This window comes from Hyperolius riggenbachi, chromosome 1 (assembly GCF_040937935.1).
Source record: "Hyperolius riggenbachi isolate aHypRig1 chromosome 1, aHypRig1.pri, whole genome shotgun sequence".
NCBI lineage: Eukaryota > Metazoa > Chordata > Amphibia > Anura > Hyperoliidae > Hyperolius > Hyperolius riggenbachi.
Window position 1 is genome coordinate 146,574,214 of NC_090646.1, and position 26,490 is coordinate 146,600,703.

Here is a 26,490-nt window from a genome sequence, read left to right on the forward strand (position 1 = left end):
ATGTCACCTGCATGCTTGTACCAGGTCAGTGACTCTGTAAGTAGTAAAACACAGACCTTACAATTTTAACCCCTTCGCATCCAAACCTTGTTTCCCACTTATGGACCAGAGCAGTTTTGACCGTTTTGCTATGTCCTTGTTTAATCAAAAATAACTTTATCCCTACTTATGACATAGAAATGAAATCTATATTGTTTTTTTCAAGACAAACTAGGCTTTCATTGTATGCCATTTTTTCCCTCAAACGATTTTGTTTTCTATTAATTTTAATGGGAAAACCAGGAAAAAAATTTAGAAAAAACACGTTATTTCTCAGTTTTACCAATTCCAGTTTAAAAATAAAAAGTGCTACTGTAGATAAAAAAACACAAATTTTGTTTGGCTATTCGTACTGCTTATCACAAAATTTAGATTATGTTCCGGTCACAATTTATGGTGAAGATGTTTGATTCTGAAATAATGCTACAGAGTGTATTTTTCACTATGAACTGAGAAAATAAAAGTATTTTAAGGCTGCTTCCACACAGGGACGTTACAGGCGCAGGTTAGAGCAGCCTGTAACGCTCCCCAACTCACAGCAATACAAACTCAATGGGGCTGTTCACACTGCCCACGTTGCGTTACGCGGCTCACTCAACGTCCTCTACTAACACCGGCAGGCGTTGCGTTAGGGGACATTATGCGACCATAACATCCACTATAACGCAACGTCCTGGTGTGTAACTAGCCTTAATGGTAAAAATCAATCTCATTAGCTCAGGAAACATATATGCCCATTCACCAATTAGTGCTGCATCAGACAGTGCCAGAAATGTGCACAGGAGCAAGCCTAAAGGCCCATACACACGTCGGATTTTAGCGAACGACCCGTCGTTTGAACGTTCCGTCGTTCGGACGTTTCCGCGTCAAATCCGACGTGTGTACAGACTATCGTTCGGGTGATAAGACTGGTTACCAGCGATCCGCCCGGCGGATCGTTGGTAACCAGTCTTATCACCCGAACGATAGTCTGTACACACGTCGGATTTGACGCGGAAACGTCCGAACGACGGAACGTTCAAACGACGGGTCGTTCGCTAAAATCCGACGTGTGTATGGGCCTTAATCCTGCACAGCACTGCTTCTGCTACAAGACGTATATCTACTGACTCATTGGATTAGATGAAGTCACAGAGGATGTAAATATACTGTAGTGGTGGATAAAGTGGTTAAAAACTGGTCAGCAGTTGGAAAGGTGATTTTTTTTTTTTTCATTTTTTTTTTTTTTTTTCCTTTCTTTTTTTTTTTTTTACTCTTGAAAATGTCCTTATCATTTGTCAGGTATTCCCTTTAAAGTAAAGCTCCGGGCATGTACTTCAGCAAACATATGGGGATAGAATCTCATGGCTGCCTCCATAGAAAGGTTCCATTTTGTGCAGAAACATCCTCTTCCTTCTTTGAGATCTTTCTTCTCCCTAGAGTCCCTGTTTTCTCTTCAAGCTGTGACCACCAAAATGGCCGCCACATCCTGCCTCTTCTGAATTCTGCACAATGGGGACAGTTTAGGGCCCATTCACACTCGCACTTAGCGTTACTGGATTGCGGATAAAGATCACTGTGCACTTCTGTGATTCCCGTCGATCGCAATCAGCGCTTGTAAAAGCACTGTACCGCGATCACTCGAATTGCGGAAAAATGTTGCAGTTAACACGTTTTGTGATTGCTGTTAATCGCGAAATACCCACGATCAGTAGTCACGGTAGTGAGATTACTGCCATTAGGTTTCTATTGCGCTAACACTTTAAAAAGTGCTAGCGCTTCAGCGATTAGCGAGAGTCCCCTGCTAATTGCCCTAGTGAGAACAGGCCCTCAGTGGAGCTGCTGTGATTCAAAATATTTCAAGTGAGACGTCTAGAAGCTGAACATGCTGTGTCACTTGTCCAAATGTGACAACACCACTGAGGAAATGGAGCAGGAGAGCTAATGATATCGCCCAGGGATGGGGTTTGAAATGGAACTGATTCAATCAAAATGGACTGAAAATGTATTGCATTGGCTCAGTGCCAAAGCCTGGTACACATTTTCAATTACGATTGGTCAATCGCTGATCAGTTTTACCACCTCTATGTGGTATGAGGGTTTACCTGCACAATCTGCTCATAGTATTCAGTGTCTGTTGACCCTCATACTATATCAAGGGGGGAAAATTGGTCAGTGATTGGCAAATCATTGTGTATCAGTCCATAGCCCAATTTGGATGCAAGCCAGAGTTAGTAGCATCTTATTGATCATGCTCACCGCCAAAACCTTGTGACACGTTCACCTGCCTAAGTTGCCGTGTATGTGATCCAGCTCTCAATAGCAACACAATAACAACTTTGATCCCAAGAAAGTGCAATAAAAAAAAGCACAAGTTATGTTCTCTGTGTGGTGTTTATTCATATCCAACCTTCTGTAAACAGGGAGGAATTCTTATTGCACTATATATAATCTCTCAGACAAATACATATTTGATTTCTTGCATTTATAAAGTACATAGCTACACTTTACATATGTTGCACAGGTTTCATTGGATACACTTACCAAGATGTTGTATGCAACAGACTAGATAGAGGCTGACCAAGCATCCCTTTATATCTGATGTCTACATGTCTTCTATTGCTGTTCTCTATCAGAGACCTTCAGCGTGAATGCGCTGTAGCTGTGTGAAGTACCGTGATGATGGTACGCGTCTTATTATTGTGTTGCATAGCTCCCCTTCTGTCTATTTCAATTTCCCTAGGAAACAGCATTATGTCCCTGAAACCTGATGCTTCTTCACTGAGTCTTCACAACGTATTTAGAAATGGTTAAATATGACAGGTTTATTCATTTATGCATATTTCTTGATTTCATCATACAGTACAAGTACAAAAGCACCGCCCATGCCTCTCAATACATTGGACCAGGCACCCTTGAAGAAGGCTTTAGATCCCTCATCTTTAGCAATCTTCTTCCAGCAGTCGATTGTTCCCTTGTACATAATGTCAGCTGTGGAGGCAAAAACAGAAAATGTGTTAATAACCATGTGAATTTCTTCAGTGTGCTAGTGTTTCTCAACATTTTATTGGTATGTACCCCTTTTAAAACCCTGTACTCACCAAGTACCCCCTAGCATAGTAAACATTATCTCAAGTACCCCTTGACAAATATATATTTAATCATAGTACATAATAATTGGTTCTAAACAATTTCCAAGCATTTACTATTGCTTTTAATTACGCGTATCACATGTTGAGAACCTAAAGGGGGACAATTTGGCGTACATCAAGTGGTTTGCTATAAGAAAGTTTAGGCAGACCTTTGTTAAATACCGGATTTTCCACCATATAAGACACTCCAGAATATAAGATGCACACAGGTTTAGAGGGCAAAAACCAGGGAAAATATATATATATATATATATATATATATATATATATATATATATATATATATATACTAAACCTGGTGTGTCCATGTTCCAGGAGCTTCTTGTAGATGTTCTCCTGTGTCCCCTTTTGTCCCCAGGTGTTTTTGTCTGTCCTCCCTTCTGTACCCAGGTCTCCCACCTTCTGTCCCCTGTGTGCAAGCTCTGTCCCCACACCTCCGCTTCCCTCCCCCATGTCTCCCGCTCCCCCTGTATATGTATTAGAGTAGGTTCACACTTATTTTAAAAACTTATTCGTGGCTCCGTTTTTTGGCCCGGATCAATACCAGAGCCACAGATAGGTTAAAAATAGAAGCAATCTTCACTCGGTTTCAAAACTGATCCGTTTGCGTTCCGGGGGATCAGTTTTGAAAAACTGACTAGATAGTCTGAACTTGTTGGGACTTCACGGACCGTACATGGATCCGGATACACAGAAAAAATGGATCTTCCTCTACACAGGCATGGAGGGAGATCTGTTTTGTATACTGCCTGCTCCCCTCAGCATAGGTGGTGTCCCCAGGTATAGGCTAGAGGGGGAAGCAGCCAGGACTGGGGTGGCAGCGGTAGGGGGGGCACCCCCCCCTCACTTGCATCCCCCATCCCAGCTCCCCCTCCAGCTATTTGTGCAAAAGATATTAAATGTAATGTCCGCAGCGAGTGGGAAGCTTACCTTCTGTACTTCCTCCGCTCGCCGCATCACTTCTTGCAATGCCGTCCTGTGAAGTATAGAGGGCGGAATTGCAGGAAGTCAAGCGTTGAGCGGTGGAGCTGAAAGAGAGAAGGTAAGCGTCCCTGCTCGCTGCTGACAGCGGGAGCGGGGACAGGAGACCCAGGTAAGGGAGGGAGGTGGGCGACCCCCCTCCCACCACTATCACCTCCATCCTGGCTGCTTCCCCCTCCAGTTTGGAGCACCTCTACCCCCCGGGCATACGTTTCCATGGACTGGAAACGTATGCTGCAAAAATTTTAAAAAGGTTAAAAACGGAGGGGGAAAAAATGATCCATTTCAAACGGATCCGATCTGTAAATTGACCAGTGTGGATCTATCCAGCAGTGGCTGGAAAGTGTAATGGTTAAGGGCTCTGCCTCTGACACAGGAGACCTGGGTTCAAATCTCGGCTCTGCCTGTTCAGTAAGCCAGCACCTATTTCAGTAAGGAGTTTCTTGGGCAAGTCTCCTTAACACTGCTACTGCCTACTGAGTGCGCTCTAGTGGCTGCCTCGCAAGCGCTTTGAGTCCAACAGGAGAAAGGCGCTATACAAATACTGCCATTACTGCCATTATCTAGCCTTAGGCCTCTTTTCCACGGGCAGTTCATAGGCAGTGAAAGGCCTCAAACTCCCACAACTGCTCACTACTGCTTGGTAACTGCTTGTTGCGCACACAGTTCAACTGCCCATGGAAAAGAGGCCTTAGAGTGTAGCAGCAACTTTCTTAGGGCCTTTTCACATGAGCAGTTAGGCAGTGAAAAGACTGTCAAACTCACAACTGCTTGCTGCTGCCTGGTAAATGCTCGCTGCTGCTTGGTAACGGAGTGTGCAGTTCAGCACCTGTGGAAAAGGGCCCTTAACCACTCCAGCAGCTCCCGGGAGGATCCCTGACCTCTTCTCCTCAGCACTTCTCCCCCTAGTGTTGGCTTGTGCTGATGATGCGATGCAGTACAAGCCGTTCACTATAGGGAGAAGTGCGGAGGAGAAGAGGTCAGCAATCCTCACAGGAGCTGCTGGAGTGGTTAAAGGCTCATACACACGGGGCACAACTGTCGCCACAAACACGTGGCACGCGCATGTCTGGGCGACAGTTACTCCGTGTGTATGAGGCGCGCACCCCAAACTGTCGCCGGAGACAGCAGTTGCCGTGCGATTGAAAAGTTCAATCGCTGGCAACTTCTGTCTCCGCAACTGTCGCTAGTCCACCACGCGTACTGCGTGTGTATGTGCAGACTAGCGATAGCTACCCACAGCCAGAAGGGAGCTTCTGGCGGGGGGGGACTTTCAGCGACAGCTTCCGCCGCGTCTCTGCCTGTTGGGCAGAGACGTGTAGACAGCTGTCGCTCAGGCGGAGCTGTCGCTGAGCTATTGCGCACAAGTCACCTGTGTGCTAACAACAGCAACAACGGTGCCTCGTGTGTATGAGGCTTAATGGCCCATACTCACGGGCTGCAAAAGTGGCCTGTCACCAGCACACGTGAGCGTGTGCGCGACAGGCCGGCGATAGCTCGTCGCCAGGTCCCTCCGCATACACACGGCGGAGGGACCTGGCAACTAATGCGGCGGAAGCTGTCGCTGTTGTTCCTCCCCCCGCCGGAAGTTGATGGTATTCCCTGGGTGTTGCTGTCGCTAGTCCGCATACTCACGCGGACTAGCGACAGTTGCGGCGGAGATGCGGCGGTAACTGTCGCCGGGCAATTGACCGTGCCAATCGCCTGGCGACAGCAGCGACGAGCGACTGTTCGGGGTGCGCGCCCGTGCAACGGCTCATACTCACGGGCGACCTGTCGCCGCAACCGACCTTTGTAGCCCGTGAGTATGGGCCATTAGACAGCTGCCGCTACATTCTAATACATATACAGGGGGTGTGGGAGCCATGGGGGAGGGGAGCGGGGACAGAGTGGGCACACAGGGAATACCTGGCTGGTCAGTGGTTTGTACCGGAGGGCGTTCGTTAGTCAGGGATTCCCTGTAATCGTCGTATGACGCAGGGACTTTTTCACCCCATTTTTTAGAGAAAAAGTGCGTCTTCTACGGCTGCAAATACATTAAATATCACTCTTTTACACCTAAAACTAGAAAAAGAAGATCTGTTAGTGTCTTCTGATATAATCGTTAGTGATGGAAATAATGGTTGGACAGAGATGCTGCTCAGTAGAGATAGTCCATGTAATTCCAAATTGTATGCCAATTTTTTTGTACATCTGCTGCTGCATTGGATTGGTCCATTTTTAAGCTGCATAGGCTTTCATGCAATTTGCTTCATCTCAGAAGCATTGACCATCCATACTGTTCTGATACCTGCAAGCAGTCGATTCCTACTCTATAGAGAAGGTGGGGAAAGGACATGTGGAAAGCACCCCTCTGCAGAGACTATTCTAGAGTCTAGCCTTTCAACCAATACAATTCTCAAAAATCTGGCATGAGTATACCGCTAAAGGGGCCTTACACACCGAATGCATCGCATTACAGCAGCGGTAAAAAGTAGCATCGCAACACTACCCCAAAAAGTTGCATGCAGTACAATACACAGCTGATCAATTGTGGGTGTCAATTTCCCCATCTATATATATGCCTATGTGCCACTTCCAGTGGGGAAGGCACAAAACAAACAAACACAAGCAGAGCATCCAAACATAATGCAGATAGTGGCAAAGCTAAGATGCTAGTTCTGCAAGGCAAATGTGCTATTCATTATGTCACCGTGCTGCTCACACTAGACACAATGTAGATGCTTCCTGTTGTGCATTATTTGAATCCAGCAAAATATCTTTACACGATGATAAAATAAGCAGCACAGTGTTATGGTCTTAAGGGTGGACTTCTGTATAGTGGCTAAGGAAAAGTGTGAAGGTATTATATGTAAGCTCACCGGTACTACAAGACTATCTGGATTCAAATACATTTTCCTCTCATTTGTATCCAAGTAATTTAGTTGATCAATTCTCAGCCTATAAAATAGCTTAACCATTTCAACAACAGGGATTTTTCACCTTATGCATCAGAGCAATTTTCACCTCCCATTCATTCGCTAATAACTTTATCACTACTTATCACAATTTATTGATCTACACCTTGTTTTTTCCACCACTAATTATGCTTTCTTTGGGTGATACATTTTGCTAAGAATTTTTTTTTTTATAAATGCATTTTAACAGTATTAATAAGAAAAAAATGGAAAAAATTCATAATTTCTCAGTTTTTGGCCATTATAGCTTTAAAATAATCCACGCTACCATAATTAAAACGTATGTATTTTATTTGCCCGTTTGTCTTGGTTATGACACTATTTAAATTTTGTCCCTATCACAATAAAATGTCCTAACTAGAGGCGATGTGCCTGGATATGTGTTTTTTTTTCCTTGTTACTGACCCCTGTGGCTAGGGTTTTAATTCAGTGCACTCCCTCCTTCCCCTGTATGTGTCTTTTTGTCAGCATGCACACAGCTTATGCTGGTGTATGCGCATGGTGCGCATGGATACATTACGTTCGCTCCCTTGTGCGATTGGTAAGATGCGCTATCTGTCCCAGGAGAGGACGTCAGGATGTGTGCTCCTAATCCCTAGAAAGATTTGATGCAATTAACGTTTGCATGTCTGCACTATGCATGTTACAGGGCCAGGGTTAGGACACCTTTTAAGAACAATTAACTAACCTGGGTACTTCTGCGCAGTATAGGTGACTAAGCATAAGAATGCATTCTTCTGTGAACTAAGACCCCGGCTTTAAACTTAGCTGAGGGATAACAGTGAATGCATTTGTTTGAACATTTGCATGCGAGAGTGCGAATGGTTAATAGATTTTTGCTATCACAATATATGGCGCCAATATTTTATTTGGAAATAAAGGTGCATTTTTTCCGTTTTGCGTCCATCACTATTTACAAGCTTATAATTTAGAAAATGTTCGTAGTATACCCCCTTCAAATGCATATTTAAAAAGTTCAGACCCTTAGGTAACTATTTATGTCTTTTTTTTTTAATTGTATTTTTTTTTCCATTAAAAATTTTATTTGGGTAATATTTTGGTGTGGGAAATAAACAGTTAATTTTTAATGTTATTATACGTGTAAATTGTAATGTAAAAAATATGTAGATGTAGTTTTACTATTTGGCCACAAGATGGCCACCTTGAATTTTTTTTTCTCCTTGTGCTTCTCGCTAACCAAGGCACAAGGATGACGTGGAAGATTTTATGTGCAGAAAGGCCTGGAACACACCAGAGGAGTTTTTCTGAGCGTTTTGAGTTTTTAAATCTGCTGCTAATGTTATCCTATGTGTCTGTGCACACTGGAGCAGTGAGGTTTTGTAAAAAACCCCATAGCATTACATTGGGAAGAGCTTTTGAAACCTCTAAAAGCTCTTCCCAATGTAATGCTATGGGGTTTTTTACAAAACCTCACTGCTCCAGTGTGCACAGACACATAGGATAACATTAGCAGCAGATTTAAAAACTCAAAACGCTCAGAAAAACTCCCCTGGTGTGTTCCAGGCCAAAGACTGAAGCCTCTTGTAAGAGCGCTTCGGTTTCTCTGCTGTGGACACGGATCGGTGATCGGGAACCATGTTCCCATTCACTGATCCCAGGGCTACCGGGGGACAGCACGGGGGCGCGTGCGTGGGAGCGCGCTGAAGAGCGGCACTGCAGTCACCCGGATGTTAGCTTCACGTCCGGGCGGCAGAAATGGTTAAAGTGAACCTGAACTCAGAACTTCCTTTCTGCTCTAAAAGACAATCGGCAGCATAATATTTTAAAGAAAAACATTTCTTTGCTACAGCTGATACAAATCCTGCAATAAATCTACAGTGTGTCTACTTCCATGGAAGCAAGCAGGGTTAGTATTCTGTGTTTACAAATTAGCTGCTCTGCAGTGGCAGTCAGCTGACACAGCTAAGAGATCAAATTACACTCGTGATTAGTCACAGATGAAGGGGAATGGACAGGCTAAACTTTCTCAATACATAAAGGGTGCATTTCTTTATGTTTTCTTTCTGTCCTGTGAAAGAGTTCTGATCCACTTTCACGCATGACCTCATTGAACCAAACTTCAGTACAGACTGTGCCTTCCAATAATAGACATGAGAAAAGTATCATATGACCATTCAGGTCACAGCTTCTGCATCGGTACTCTGGTCACCTAGGGAGCGCTCCACTGAGCACTTTTTGGGGTATATATAAATGATAGAAATGCCACTAGCCACACCTCTGCCACGTTACAAACTTCAGTTCACTTATTAAAGATCAAAGCTCCCTTGTAAAATTATGATAGCTGAGATGAGTGTTGTCCATGTGTTCCCTCTGGGTACTCCGATTTCCCCCCACAGAGGCAGAGGATCAGCAGCGCTGGCAGGTAACTGGTATTTCTTAAAGCGGTATCATCACCATAAAAATCAAATTTCAACAGCAACTGGTCTGAGTGTATTAAGTGATAAAGATGCTATTCCTGCATTCAAAACTTTCAAAACTTTTTCTGCTGTTATGATTTGGAGTTATCACATACTTAAGGAGCACTGGCCCTTTAGTAGTCGTGCCAATGAATTGCATGCTGGGGGTTCTTTTTATCTATAATCTATTCCTCCTCTTCCCTTTATTTCCCTGCCAGTTTCTTATCTGAAACCTAATCCCCTAATCACTTGTGTTTACAAGCAAGGCTGAGGCGACTCAGAGATTGGAGGAGACAAGAAAAAAAGTAAAGGGCAGAAATGACATCACGAGTTAGCCTTAACTGTGGGCAAAAGACATGGCCCCCACCACTAACAGAATTCTCGTAATTTACTATATTACATTCACTGAAATCAAAACGTGGACAGTATAATACATGTTATGTAAGTAGATCAAGTATTTATCTACTTATATATGTGTTTTTTTTTCCCTGGCATAGTATGGCTGATCCTACTGCTTTAACCTTCCTGGCGGCAAGCCCGAGCTGAGCTCGGGCTATGCCGCGCAGGAGAATTTCTCAGCCCCTGCTGGGCCAATTTGTATAATTTTTTGGGGGGTACACGCAGCTAGCACTTTGCTAGCTGCGTGTTACCTACGATCGCCGCCGCTCCGCGTCGATTTGCAGCTACCCACCGCGCCGTGCCACTCCGCCCCCCCTCCCCCCCCCCCCAGACCCCATGCGCTGCCTGGCCAATCAGTGCCAGGCAGCGCTGAGGGGTGGATCGGGACCCGCTAAGCTAGCTACATGATTTAAAAAACAAAAATAGTGCTGCGCTGCCCCTGGCAGTTTTAATTTAAAAGAAAATAAATATGGCAGCCTCCATATACCTCTCACTACAGTTGTCCTTTGATCCTTCCTCTTGAGGCACTGCAAATTCACTTCTAACTATCTGCTTTGCCATAATAATAACAGTACAATAGGGCCTAATCCTGTGGACCCCGTGTTTCATACTGCCAGTTGTTCAAAAGTGCAAACGCAGGAGTATCGTAAAACCATCACATAGCCTTAATAGCTTCACAATGTATATTCTAGACATGGCTGAGGTTGCAAACATGATTGTGATTTACCTCCTTTCCTTCCAGACTGCATCATCATACGACGTCTGACAGTGTCAAAGGGATAGGAAACTAAGCCAGCTACGGCGGTGACGCTCTGTGCAATCATCCAGCTCACAATGATGTGCACGTTCTTGGGATCTGGCATCATGCCTTTATACAAGAGAAAGAAACATGAGTTCAGTATGGTAATTAGACTACAAAGGCAATGCAGATGCATTACTTCCATTTGTTGAATAAAGTTTGTTTTCTCTTACCCTTAGCTGTATCATAGACACCAAAGTATGCAGCTCTGTAGATGATGATACCCTGGACGGACACATTGAATCCCTGGTAGAGACCTTTAAGCCCATCTGATTTAAAGATTTTGGCTATGCAGTCTGCAAGGCCATTGAATTCTCTCTGGGCTGGACCCTTGCCCACATCAGCAGCCAGACGGGTTCTGGCGAAATCCAGAGGGTAGACAAAGCAGAGGGAGGTGGCACCAGCTGCACCACCAGATGCCAAGTTACCAAGGAAGAACCTCCAGAACTGAGTGTGCTTGTCTACTCCCCCCAGAAAGATCTGCTTGTACTTGTCCTTGAAGGCAAAGTTGAGAGCTTGTGTTGGGAAGTATCGGATGACATTAGCAAGGTTACCTCTCCAAAAGGAGATAAAGCCTTGTTCTTTGGGGATACGGACCACACAGTCAATGATACCCTTGTATTGTTGCTCAACAGCAATCTGCTTGCTGGCATGCTGAACCTAAACAGAAAAAGGTGAAAGCAAATGAGTTAATTGTTCTTAAAACTACATATCGTGGCTAGTGGAAAAGGGCTCTTATTCTCTATTAAAATTGGAGCAGTAATATCCTATGCCCCAACAAGCAGTACAGTAATATCCCCAATCATAAGTGCAGCAGTAATAATACATCACAGGTACAACAATGACATTTCTATTGCAAGTGCAGTAATAATATCCCCATCACAAGTGCAGCAGTAATACCACCAACATAAGTGCAGCAGTAATACTGCCATTACAAGTGCAGCAGTAAGACCCCCATTACAAGTGCAGCAGTAATACCACCATTACAAGCGCAGCAGTAATACCACCATTACAAGTGCAGCAGTACTACCCCCATCACAAGTGCAGCAGTAATAATCCCCCCCCCCCCCATCACAAGTGAGTGCAGCACTAATATACCCCATCACAAGTAAAGCAGTAACGACCCATCACAGGTTCAGCAATTACATCCCTAGTGCAGCAGTAATATCCTCCACCATGTCAAGCACAGCAGTAACATCCCTCATCACAAGAAGCACAGTAATAATATCCCACAAGCACAGCAGTAACATTCCCATTATAATATGCACAAAAGTAATTTTTCCCTTCTTAACAAATATCACATCACTGTCTGGTATGTCCATTAATGACAGCGTCCCCCATGACACAGACTCTAGTATCCTCACTGAAAGATCCCAAAGACTGATAGGATTGTGACGGTTGGATTCTCTGCAGTTTCTGATCAACTGTCGCCGAGATATGACCATTTCAGATATTGCATATACTTTTCTGCCTGGGAGCACTTGAGAAAGGGCCTCTGCCCGAAACGTTGTGCTATCTTGTGTGCTGTGTTACCACTATGGATAAATAAACATACCATTGTATATTACACCTTGGAGGGTTGAGTCCTATGTGGAAGCTGCAACTATTTGGTTTATGTCGTGAGGTTTGAGGGGCCTCTCACCGCACTGGACTCCCCGTGTGATATAGACATTCTCTGTGGCCGGCAGGTTTCACACTACATCATATACTTTTCTGCCTGTCATGACAAAGGGGGGAGACTCCTGTAGCAGACACAGCCCATCTCCTTTTACAATCTCCATCCTAAAGCGGAGAAAGGGTTAAAATACAGCTGGACACAGGCAGGGCCGGCCCTAGACTTTTTGCCGCCTGAGGCATAATTAGAAAAAATCGCCGCCGCCGCCCCCCCCCCCCAGCCGTGGGGGGGGGGGGCAAGCTGGAGGGGTAGCTGACAGAAAGGGGGTATTGGGCCTAGCGGTGGGGAGGGGGGTCAGACCCCCCATCCCTCACCTGGGTCCCCCGATCTGCACTCCTCCTCCAGCGTTAAGTAGTGCATAAAGATGAAGAGGCAACGGGCGGGGGAATCACTCACCTCTTCCGCGTTCCATCGTGCACTCCACTGACGTCACTTCCTGCAAGGCCGTCCACTTACAATACAGTGGGCGGCATTGCCGGAAGTGACGTCAGTGGAGCACACGATGGAACGCGGAAGAGGTGAGTGATTCGCCGCCCGTTGCCTCTTCATCTTTATGCACGCTGGTTACTTAACGCTGGAGGAGGAGCGCAGATCGGGGGACCCAGGCGAGGGAGGGGGGGGGGTCCGACCCCCCTCCCCACCGCTAGGCCCAATACCCCCCTTCTGCCAGCTGCCCCTCCAGCTCGGCGGGCGGCACCCAGCATCCACAGACAGGCGGGTGCCGCCCCCCCCAGATCTGCCGCCTGAGGCAAATGTTTCACCCCGCCTCATGAGTGGGCCGGGCCTGGACACAGGTTGGAGAGAGAGTCCTTCTTCAGCCATCCATATACCATCACGGATTGGCTGTATTATCCATGGACTTCTAACCACAGAACTTTCCATAATTGGACTATTATATCTTTCATTTGGATTTATTATTCCAAAATACATACGGTAACTAGGCACATTGCTCCGACTATGATTAGTTATTATTTTCATGTTTAATCCCTTATTATTTTAACTGTATCAATCTGTCTCAATTGTTATATTTAGTTTATGCATTATTTTTTAAATAAACAATTAAAAAGTAGTTCATTTAAGTGCGCTTCTGAAATCTCTGAAAAGTGTTCACATCCGTTTTGTTAACGTTGTTATTTTGCTATCTCTAGCAAGGTTGTTAACCTTTTTTCCTACAGGAATTAGCTAGAGTTAGACTTAGCGTATTCGCACACTTAATCAGTGGCAGAGACCTGGTCTTTATATGAGATCACAGATTGTATTGATTGTACATACAATCGAAATTGGACTGTGTGTGGACTCACCAACCATTCCAAAAGGTTAGTTAGCCTGCAGTGCTGACTCCCTTCAGGATTCCCTCAGGGTCTGAGGCTGAATGGTAAACTGTGGCAAAGGGAACAGGAATCAGAGAGTGACTGCGCATATGTCACAAGTATCAGTGATAGAGTGCCCCTGCCCCCACCTCAGTCACTGGTTAGCTTCAGAATCAATCAGCTGCTGTTGCCCATTGGGCTTTATTCACAAAACTTCTCATAAATGACTTATTTATCACCTAGGTGATAAAAATAACCTTTCAGCACATTTACAAGCAAAATAATCACTCAAACTAAATTGTTCCTTATTAACTTAATTTCAATATTACTTTTCTTACCTTAATTGTATTATATTTTTGCTCTTTGGGAGCTTAAAAATGTAACAGATAAGGTGAAACAGCTTTTGTGAATCATGTACATAAAACTCAGCTCAAACTCCACACAGACATCCGAACTATTGTACACAGGTACCACCAATATACAGTGGGTTGCAAAAGTATTCGGCCCCCTTGAAGTTTTCCACATTTTGTCATATTACTGCCACAAACATGAATCAATTTTTTTTTTTTTAATCAAATAAGTTTTATTGAAGTTTTTCCTTAAAGAGTAACTGTCAGGCTGCAAAAGCTAATTTAAACCTCTATTCTCCTGTGTTAAACAGTTTAGAAGGAAGCCAAAAAGGCAATACTGCAGTTAAAAATCTCTCTTACTTTAGATGTTTGCTGACAGCAAGGCTCCGTATTCCCAGGCTCCCAAGGAGGACGCAAGCCGAATAACAGATACTGCAAAGCATTCTGGGGCCCTCCCCTGGCTGCTAGTGAGGCTCAAGTTTCAACAGCATGTAACAGTCTAGCTCACAGCACTAATAAATCTCGGGCAGAGTACACTGCAGGAGTCCGCTATTGTTCCTAGCCACATGGCTAATTAATATTCACTGCACAGTAGTGTTATTCATTACCAGCGTTTGTGAGAGTGGAATCATCAGGAAGCAAGCAGGACATGACAACACATTTGGCTTCATAGGAGACAGACAAACATGGAACCTGCCATGAGCTGTCAGGAGCATCATTCTCTGCAAATACTATATAAAAATTATGTGAAGTACAAACATGGACAGTGAAATGCATATGTAATGTAAGTACAGCCAATCTTTAGCTACTGATATATGTGTTTATTTTCTCTGAGACCTTATACCTAACAGCTCCTCTTTAACACAGATTCAACAAATACAACACATTGTACAGTTACATACATAACCATCCTTTAAGTTACTACAGTATCCCACCCTTCCCATCTTCCCCCCTTCATGGTCCTGCCTTATGCAAGCAAGTAATAACAAAACAGTGAAAAAAAAACAAACTTCATGTTCCACTACTATTGTGAGTGAATCAATACCTTGGTCTTTAACCACCTGGGCGGTATGGACGAGCTCAGCTCGTCCATCACCGCCGGAGGCTGCCGCTCAGGCCCTGCTGGGCCGATTTGCGCCAAATAAAGAGCAGCACACGCAGCCGGCACTTTGCCAGCCGCGTGTGCTGCCCGATCGCCGCCGCTCTGCGGCGATTCGCCGCGAGCAGCGGCGAAAGAGGGTCCCCCCAGCCGCCTGAGCCCTGCGCAGCCGGAACAAAAAGTTCCGGCCAGCGCTAAGGGCTGGATCGGAGGCGTCTGACGTCAGGACGTCGGCTGACGTCCATGACGTCACTCCGCTCGTCGCTATGGCGACGGTGTAAGCAAAACAAGGAAGGCCGCTCATTGCGGCCTTCCTTGTTTATTCTGGGCGCCGGAGGCGATCGGAAGAACGCCTCCGGAGCGCCCTCTAGTGGGCTTTCATGCAGCCAACTTTCAGTTGGCTGCATGAAATAGTTTTTTTTTAATTTAAAAAAAACCCTCCCGCAGCCTCCCTGGCGATCTTATCAGAACGCCAGGGTGGTTAAGATACTCAATCCATGGGATCCAAATACTTTCGAATTTGAAAGGACAGTTTCTCTGTATGTATGTCAGTTTGTAAAATGCTAGGGCCTTGTTTAGAACCCGTGTCTTCCAACATATCCCTCCAGTCCATTTCCTCTAAATCAGGCACATCAGATTGCCACTCTTGAAGGGCTTTAGTCACTCTAGGTGATGAAGTATCAATCAAAGTGGCATATATGGCCGAAAGAGGAGATTCTAAGTGCTTTTGTAGTAGCAATGCCTCTAATGGATCTGATTTTCGTGTAATACTATTGGGAAATTGTGACCTGGCTGCATGCCTTGTTGAATATACCTAAAGAACATTTTTTTTCGTCAGGGAATATTCTTGTTTTAAGGTATCAAAAGAGGATAGCTGCCCATCCACAATTATGTGCTTAAGCCATTTGATCCCAAATCTCGCCCATATTATAGGGTCAGGAATAGATTGAAATTGGGCCAGCTGAGGGTTACACCAAAGAGGAGTATATGGTGAATAAACATCCATTTGTGCATGCTTTTTCCTGGCCGCATACCATACTTTAATGGTTAGGAGCATAGGTGCGGGTAAACATAAATCGCCAATACAAATTGGTGTACACATGAGAAGTAGAACGAAAATCATACATGCTTCCAAACATTTTTTACAAATAAATAACTGCAAAGTGGTGTGTGCATAATTATTCGGCCCTCTTTGATCTGAGTGCAGTCAGTTGCCTATAGACATTGCCTGATGAGTGCTAATGACTAAACAGAGTGCACCTGTGTGTGATCTAATGTCAGTACAAATACAGCTGCTTTGTGACGGCCTCAGAGGTTGTCTAAGAGAATATTGGGAGCAACAACACCGTACAGTCCAAAGAACACACCAGACAGGTCAGGGATCAAGTTATTGAGAAATTTAAAGCAGGCTTAGGCTACAAAAAGATTTCCAAAGCCTTGAACATCCCAGGGAGAACTGTTCAAGCGATCATTCAGAAATGGAAGGAGTATGGCACAACTGTAAACCTACCAAGACAAGGCCATCCACCTAAACTCACAGGCCAAGCAAGGAGAGCGCTGATCAGAAATGCAGTCAAGAGTCCCATGGTGACTCTGGATGAGCTGCAGCGATCTACAGCTTAGGTGGGAGAATCTGTCCATAGGACAACTATTAGTCATGCACTGTACAAAGTTGGCCTTTATGGAAGAGTGACAAGAAGAAAGCCATTGTTAACAGAAAGCATAAGAAGTCCCGTTTGCAGTTTGCCACAAGCCATGTGGGGGACACAGCAACCATGTGGAAGAAGGTGCTCTAGTCAGATGAGACCAAAATGGAACTTTTTGGCCAAAATGCAAAACGCTATGTGTGGCGGAAAACTAACACTGCACATCACTCTGAACACACCATCCCAACTGTCAAATATGGTGGTGGCAGCATCATGCTCGGGGGTGCATCTCTTCAGCAGGGACAGGGAAGCTGGTCAGAGTTGATGGGAAGATGAATGGAGCCAAATACAGGGCAAACTTGGAAGAAAACCTCTTGGAGACTGCAAAAGACTTTAGATTGGGGCGGAGGTTCACCTTCCAGCAGGACAATGACCCTAAACATAAAGCCAGGGCAACAATGGAATGATTTAAAACAAAAACATATCTATGTGTTAGAATGGCCCAGTCAAAGTCCAGATCTAAATCCAATCGAGAATCTGTGGCAAGATCTGAAAACTGCTATTCACAAACGCTGTCCATCTAACCTGACTGAGCTGGAGCTGTTTTGCACAGAAGAATGGGCAAGGATTTCAGTCTCTAGATGTGCAAAGCTGGTAGAGACATACCCTAAAAGACTGGCAGCTGTTATTACAGCAAAAGGTGGTTCTACAAAGTATTGACTCAGGGGGCCAAATAATTACGCACACCCCACTTTGCAGTTATTTATTTGTAAAAAATGTTTGGAATGATGTATGATTTTCGTTCCACTTCTCACATGTACACCACTTTGTATTGGTCTTTCACGTGGAATTCCAATAAAATTGATGCATGTTTGTGGCAGTAATGTGACAAAATGTGGAAAACTTCACGGGGGCCGAATACTTTTGCAACCCACTGTATCAGGTTCAACATAGGAAGAGACTGTACACATAGTCTTAATCAATATAAATGTATTTATTCAGACATCACAAAAAAACAAATGACATGTCATTGATCAACCTGGTTCTTTCTTATACCTACATAACTACATATATAGGGATGATCAATGAGATGCTAAATTTTCTGAGTTTATGCAAATGTATGCACATTTTTATGCAAATATATGCAGCTTCAAAATAGACCCATCAATTTAAACCTGGGTTTGAACTGATTGGTCCATTTTCAAACTGCATATATTTCCATAAATTTGCATAAACTCAGAAACATTTTAATCTCATTGATCATCCCTAATAGTGACATACCGTATTTAAACAGTCCATGCACCCTACCTCTAATAAGTCTGTAAATCTGGAACTAAACTCAGAATTTCCTCTATACTCTAAAAGATTAGCCGCCTCAGGATAACCTTTATGAACATAAAAAAAATACTTCATTACTATTTATGGAAATTAAAAAAAACCTGCAATTGAGAACTTGGTTTCAGTTTGCAGGAAGCACTGAAGGAGTTAAGGCTCAGTGTTTACTGTATGGTAAGAGTGCTGGAGTGGGGGTGCTCCTGCAGTCTATGCACAGCTGGCGATAAAAACGAATTAGACGCTTTTATCTGGGTGAATAAACACAGAGCATTGGATTTATTCAGCAACTGTATGTAGAATAAAGACTTTTCATTGTGTGCTGTGGAAGAGTTTGGTTCCACTTTAAAGCAATAGTGAAAATTAAAACCAGGACTGGAATCAGTACTAGCTACAAGCATTGCAGATGTGTTCTTAAAGGGAGCTGCATTAAAGAATACAAAAGATTATTTTCCCCATTATTGAAAAGGTCCATGTTCCAATGTGAACTGTAGCCAGAAGGTGCTGTACTCTTTAACCGGAATATGCAGCACATCTCCTTTTCCAATAACTTCCCCTGTTAGGCAAACCCATTCATAGGTCTAACAACTCTTACCTACCACGGAATGCAAACCCAGACAAATCCCCACTGTGAACTATGAGGAAACATTCAATATGTTGGCCCAGCAAGTAGAGGATATATCACAGTAATGTTCCATCACCCTCATTCTCAAAGGGCAAGTAGTGTAACAAACATAGCGCTGATGAAACCTTAAGGGGCATAATACAATATCTGCACATATCTGAAGACCAAAAAAGAGGAGGAAATAACCCCTGCAGGAAAACTATGGGGAATCACAATTGCTATTTTAATGCGAAAGTAAAAGAAAGTATAGAACCCAAAATAGGGGCTCTGTGGCTACAACAATGAATCCATCTTGAAGCCCTGGACATAATATGCGGTCCACACAGAGGGATGGAAGATTCTTTTCATCACCTTAATGGGGAATGAGGAGGAGTAATTAGAGCACCAGAGATAGGAACAGGACAGGAACAACTGGTTGGAGAGTTTTAACAGATGTTCAATATGTGTCAGTAAATGAAAAATACTAAGAGGAGGATGTGACTTGAGTACATCCCCACCAATGTAAAATGCCAGTTAGTGTGCATAGTACTTCATTCACAACACATTTCACTGGTCAAATCCAGTAGATATACTGTATAAGATGTAGATATACTGTATAAAATACACTAAGTGGTTAAGAGATACCTGGGTAATGTGACTTTTTTTTTTTACGAAGGAAATTTCTCAAGAACAGTTGTGTCAGCTATGTCAATGGTGACAGTAGTAGGAGTGCCTCCTCTTTACTATTATTAACTAAAAAAAATCTGGATAGGTGAACTACAGTTATAAAGTAAAATACCACACTTTAGCTTAGAATAAAGAAATCAACTCCAGGTTAGTTCCATATATTGCAAGGATTTTCACCATCATTTTTCCATATTGGAACCATGTTCTGATGCGTATGGGCTAAAACATGCCACAACAGTCATCTCCTAAACAGAGTGAATTGGTGTGTCAGCCTGCAGTGATGACCATCGATTCTAGAATTTCAAAAAGGGGGAAAAGGCCTCACCTCCATCTTTTAGAATTGAATGCTGGCTTCAGTAAACCTAAAACAGCTTAAAGAGAGCCCAAGGTGGGCTCAAGAAATAAAAAAAAAAAATGGGCTACCTGATCCGGGGGGCTGAGCGGATCAGGTAGCCTCCAAAACCGCCACTCCTGTGCGCCACACTTCACTTTTGTGACCTCTGGGTCGTGACGCTGTGAATGAGAGATTAATTCTCTCATTCACAGCGTACAGGGAGGCGGGGGATCGGAAGTGGGCGCGGCCAGGCAGAGAGAGCTGCTCAATGGCGGCTCTGGAAACCCTGCAGGAATGTCCCTGACAGGCGTTTTGAACAGGGAATCCCTCTCCCACATGCTTACCTCCAAGATAGCGACAAATATTTTTGCATATCTCGGGGGGGGGGGGGGGGGGGGGGGGCAGGGGATCATATCCCAGCTGCAGTGGGGGGGCAGAGAGCATCGGTGTGGAGACACAGAGGCATGTCATGAGGCAGAGAACAAGCCTCTGTGTCCCATCTGCCCCCCCCCCCCCAAAAAAAAAAACACCTCGGGTTCTCTTTAAGTACGGGTATATTTCTGTGTTGCCTGCATGTAATGTGTATGCAGTTTATGGATGTCTGAGGAAAGTCAAAATACTCACAGCTCCCAACTGTCGCTTTCTCAGAGGGACAGTCCCTTTGGGAACCAAATCTACCTATCCCTCTTTCTGCCTAATCTGTCCCTCTTTCGTAACTAATGCAAAGATTTATGTAAATATATTAATTTATTCACTTCCTTCAAATGGATGCATTTCTTATTTTCAAAAGTTAACATGAAGGAAAACTAATGATGACAGAAAGGGCCAATGTGGTTTGAAGCTTAAATTACATCTTTTGGGTATGAATTCTTTGTGATATGAACAACAAGGAGTGTGACTGGATCGTGATAAGAGGTGTGGCAGGGAATTGTCCTGAAGGTGTCCCTCTTTCTTGACTCAAAAAGCTGGGAGGTATGGAATAGCTGATTTGCCTTCTTGTTCAGGTTGACAAATTCAGAAAGTATTATTGCCAGACGACCAACATAGCAGCCAAGAAATGAATTCTCTTCAGGAGTTCAGCATTGGCACCCTCTGTAACAAGCTTACTTTTGCAGCCCACAGCTGTTATCCTTGATTGTAACTCCTCCAATATATTATGTTCATGAATTGCATAAAGAGATGTAATCTGTCTGTAGCCAAGTGGTAATGTGAGTCCTCATGTCATGTGATAACACTGTAGTGCTGCACACAGGCCACGCTATCTGGAGATATTTGAGAACCACACACAAATTACACATAGGAAACCACGCACGTATTCTACATATAGGAAACCAGCACACACACACTATAGGACAAGTTTATCATTGGAAGTGGAGACCATAACATAGCACCCTACAATTCCAGATATTGCAGAGAAACACATTGCTAAAGTCTTAAGCTGACCACTAACTATACAATCTTAACAGTTTGATAACCTACCTAAACAACTTGTTTACAATATTCTCAATCTGCTGGTCCTTACACTACATAGATGTGGTCAGATTGTACAATCAAGATTGTATGTTTGGTGGCTAGCTTCTTTTTTACTGAATGTGACATTTATATTTTTGCTAGGTGCCCTGCTATTTATGGTAGCCATACACTGAGGCTAAACTAATGGCACATTATAGTGTGCTGAAAAACAACTGTTTCATCTTTAGTGAACAGAAATGGCCACATGGATGCATAGTAGAGGTTAACCACTGGTCCGTGAACTCATGGGTCACACTATGATATTGAAGATATAACACCCTGTGGGGAATAGCATAAAGATCATAACTTTACTAAGCTGACAGGAGTTATATGTCTTTAATTGTCAACAATCCACTTCACTGACCCTAAAAGAGTCATTTTTTATCCCAGAAGAATACAAATTCTAATGCTATTATTCTCCAATCCTAAATAAGGATGTCGTGTTCAATAATTAACTCTATAATCCCCATCAAGCTAAACGGCACTTACAAACAATAACTCACACAACACAAAAAAAATACATATACTGCAATGTTCACCTGGAAGAATACTTCACCCCCACTATTAGAGCCACTATTCTATTTGCATAGATAAAAATACATCTGCTTTGCAAGTGACCAGAATACCAACAATGGCTCAAAGGTTTCTATATAATACTATGAAGAAGACATTACGGATGCTATCATTAAAGATTTGAGCATCACCAAATCACACACACCCAAGCCACACCCACTAGATCCTGAATGAGTGAGGGAGAAACCAAAGGGCACAGAACCGCTTCTATTGCTTTCTGTGTCCACATTGCAGAGATTGCCCCTCAGTACCTGTCACTGTTGAAAGCCAACACCACAGTGGAATCTCAATTCTGCCTCTTCCTCATTGTACTACTTTCTTTATTTCCTAACTTTCTGTTCTTGCTTATACTGGTCACTAAGACAGGTCATGAGTGCAAAATTCCCAAATGAGAACACCCTAAATTCTTTACAGAAGACCAAACTTTTGCCTGCTCAGTCACAGATGACATCATTTTGTATGGAATTCCACTTGGCATGCCTAGATAGTGGCTACCATGCAGGAGATATGACTGAAGCCAAGTATGTGCACCACTTTCAGTATGCAATCGGGGCCAGCGCTGATATAGTGCTGTAGCCAACAAGAAGCTAATTTGCTGGCTTGCATGCCAATTAAATGCAAAATGGGTGGAGTTTATAACTAGACCAATCAAATGTATTTCCTGACTATTTGGATTAACCCAGTTCCAAGATCCAAACAATTTTCATTACATTTCTTACAAACTGGAAAAATGATGAACTCATTGTCTATCTAGAGTACTAAATGAGGCTTCCAGTTTCCTGACTGCCAAGTATGTACGGTAATAGAGATTTCCTTCACTTACTGCTGCTGGAGAGGTGAGACAAGGTGGTCTAAGGACAAGAAGCTCTCTAGTAGTGGGGGGAAGCAGTCATCACCATTATAAAACATTTACTAATACATATAAAGAGGCACTCCAGCCCAAAGTTTTGATTGTAGATTTACAGTAGGTGTAATCGGGTAAGGATGTCAGCTGCTCGCTGTCCTCTGAGTTATGTGTGAGGGTGGTTTCACCTCACCTCCAGTCACAGTGACAAGGTCACCCAGAACAGGAAGTGGAATCTCTCCAGTAGGGGGCAATAGAACACGCCTCTGGACATCATGGGAAAGGGTTAGCTTGTCTTTGATGTTTTATTTGCCTGCTGTGTGCCAAATTCGATGTTTTGTCACTTCCTGTCAAGGTGACCGTATCTCCAAGAGCAGGAAGGGTAGGGGTGTCTCTAAAAGAGTCACAGATATCAATAAAACCCTGATGCAGGTTCTGACCCTTCCCTATGCTATTCTGACATAAATGTAAATATTTATGAGGAGTTTCCTTAACAGAGGTTGACCACAGAACAGTGAACTCATGGGTCGCACTATGATATAGAACAGTGTTTCTCAACATTTTATTGGTATGTACCCCTTTTAAAACCTTGAATTTACCAAGTACCCCCTAGCATAGTAAACATTATCACAAGTACCCCTTGACAAATATATATTCAATTATAGTACATGATAATTGGCACCAAACAATTTCCAAGCCTTAACTATTGCTTTTAATTATCTAAAATACTATTTTGGTGTTGTCTATATAAGATTTATCATTTTTTAAAACTCAAAATTTGTTATTCTTGGTTAAGTAAATCAAACCCGAGTACCCCCTGGAACCATCAGAAGTACCCCCTGGGGTACGCGTACCGCATGTTGAGAAACTAGGATATAGAAGAAAATACACTGTGGGGACAAGCATGTGCAGCTTCCTTATATACTAGAGATGATCAGTTTCACCATGACAACCATGACATGACAGTCACTCAGTACCACTTCCCATCCTTGCATAGAATTAAACAAGAAACTAGCTCTTCTCACTGCCAAATCTTTTAATAAACCTTTTTTTGTTGACTAAACAAATCTTCCTGTTTGTTACTATTTGTTTAAATACATCCATACTTCCAATGGTGCTATTGTGGAGAGAAATGATGGCTGGATACTAACAGAAGCCTGACTTGTCGGAGCTACCATAGGAAAAAATGGGCAATTGCCCCAGGGCCCCAGAGCCTGTAGGGGCCCTTAAGGTATCACTCCCCATCTTAACTGTTGCTCCCTAAGGACTCTGCAGAGTCTGTTAAGTTGGGAGGTGATTGGGGGAGGGTCAGCAGCCAGCTCAGGGGCCCAGGAAGGAGATTTGGCTGCAACAAAGGGCCTCTAATGACGCTTTTTGGTCGGGGGTGTCTGTTGGGGGGCCCCCAGGCTAATCTTGCCCTAGGGCCCAATTGTTACTTGAACCGGCCCTGGGGTGGGAGGGTTCTACTAGGGTATCCAAAATACTATCTAGTCATGTTTATGTATACTAGTATATGTGAAATCTGGATGGCAGGATAAACTTGGATCATGAGTGAACTCTATGGCTTGTACAGCATTGCAACAGGCTTAATTGTTTATTTTCTTCAAAACAGGAGAAAATGCTCTATGCAAGCAGTTGCCAAAAAGAGTCTTGTTAGAAAAGGTACAGATTATTTCACTCTACTAAACCTAATATTTACCTAATATGCATGATCATTCAAGTGTCTACGCCTTTAAATGTAAAACGATGATCTATAAAGTAAAGCAGACACAAGAAGCCGTTGCTAGGTTACATGCCTGTCACAGACATGATGGCCTGCTGGGCTCCTTCTATCTGTCAGTGACAGTAGCTCTGAGATTGACTTGGCATGTGTTCCAGTGCAGTCATGTGACAGGTCAGAGCTAAAAACAGTCAATGGGCAGAGCACAAGACACTTTCCATATTTAGTCACTCAAAGCTGCCTGTCTATGTCACAAGAGCCACCCCACAGCCTCAGGTTCTGTCACAGCCCATCTTGGCTCACGTGCTCCAGTGTTTAAACTGGGCTTGTTCTGAATCTATAAAATGTGTTTGACCTTTCAGCTACATCCATCCTATCCCCCACTATATCATTACTATCCACAGCTGCATCCCAACTGCGTCAGGTACCATGTAACTGGCTCATGTACTGCAATGCTATGAAATACTCTGCATACAGATCTGTACAGAAAGTATCCATCTCAGCCAGCTCACACTTGTCATACAGAAGATCTCTTCAACATACAATCATTTACCTTACATATTATTTCTGCAAATATATGAATAGTCATAAATAAAGGACACTCTACAGCAAGCTGAAAGTTAAGTAAGCATATAGTGAGGGAACAGTCACATGTCTAGTGCTAATGGTACAAATGAATTTCTCTTACCTGCAGCAGCAGCTTGACTCTTTCAATAGGGGCCACAGCAGTCTTAGAGATGGCTGCAGCGATACCCCCAGCCATAAAGTCCTTGAGGAAGCTAATAGCTTGGTCACTCATCTTGGCTGATATGAAGCACCTGCCTCCCTAACTGTGCAAAAGTGTCTGCTTCCCCACACAGCTCCCACACTGCTGTGCCAGCCAAAATAGGATGAGGGGCAGCCTCACCCCCCTTTATAAAGATACAGGATCCCCTGGGGGTGGGCTCATGGGAACTGCCATCTATTGGCTGCTGAGCCTGGATCAGAGGGCATAGGGGGCAAGGCAGCCATATTGCATAATGGAGACCCCCATGCAGCTCATGCTGATAGGGACATTTAAAGGGCATGATAAAGTTATCTAGTCCTGAGCGAAGTGCATTGTGTCACAGCCTGTACCCAAAATAATACTGGCCAGGGAAGAATCCGGAGACACACACAGGCATGGAGGAGGCTAAAGAACTCTTCTAATAATGTGGTGACAGCTGCTACAGCACAGCAACGACTAAGTGCTACAGTATTACACAGACCTCTGTGATGGGGGCTGTTCCATTATACATTGTATTAGCAGAGTAGATGGCTTACTGAATTCCATGTGTGCCATGCAAAGTGCTGTGCAGAGATCAGCTGGAGGACAGCTACTTGTTCTGTCAAGTACATAACTTTCTGACAGCTGTACATTTATTTAGTGCAGGGCAAGCAGTGTATGGGTAGGATAGGATAATGATAGTAGGCAGAACAATGGCAGGCAGTAGTGGTGAGTGATAGAAGATGCTGCACAAGTCACCTTCACATCTATTTCCGCTGCACTGACTGTCACCTTGCCTGCCACTATGTGACACTTGTGACACTTGGGAAGCACAAGCCGCTCTGTACCCAATCTGAATTGTAGTAACTATGAGGACATCACAGGACACAGATCCAGCAGTCAGTCAGTGGAAGAGCATTTCTATAGCATGATCTCTCTCTTCTGTATATCTCCTTCCAGTGCCACGGTTTTAGGGGGACAGTGGGTGACAGCTGGGAAAAACACTGTCCATACTTACTAGACGACCTGTGGCAAATACTCTGATAAAGGACTCTGGTAAACAAAGGCATGCTGAAAGTTCATGTATAATTTAGAAATGAGAAACAAAGAGATACATTTTTATAGGCAGACTAATATACTTTAAGGGCCCTTTTCCACTAGTAATCGATTGCGGCGATTGCGAATTTGCTATGCACTGCATAGCATAGCAGAATCGCGCAAAAATCGCTGTGACACGATCGTGCTTTTGTAGAAATCAAATCGCGGTAGTGGAAATTACCTACCACAATTCCTATGTTATTTAGCAAACCCTAGCGATTTTAAAATCGGTATCAAT

At 43.7% G+C, this 26,490-nt stretch overlaps 1 protein-coding gene across 1 annotated transcript; it reads right to left on the reverse strand.

Moving 5' to 3' along the window:
• Positions 1-2,393: 2,393 nt before the first annotated feature.
• Positions 2,394-25,304, reverse strand: SLC25A4 (solute carrier family 25 member 4). Its single transcript, XM_068268757.1, has 4 exons — positions 25,098-25,304; positions 10,897-11,383; positions 10,652-10,792; positions 2,394-3,009 (listed from the first exon to the last, which is right to left on the reverse strand). Exons 1-4 carry the CDS (start codon positions 25,206-25,208, stop codon positions 2,852-2,854), a joined length of 897 nt encoding a protein of 298 aa, XP_068124858.1. The 5' UTR covers positions 25,209-25,304; the 3' UTR covers positions 2,394-2,851.
• Positions 25,305-26,490: the final 1,186 nt, after the last annotated feature.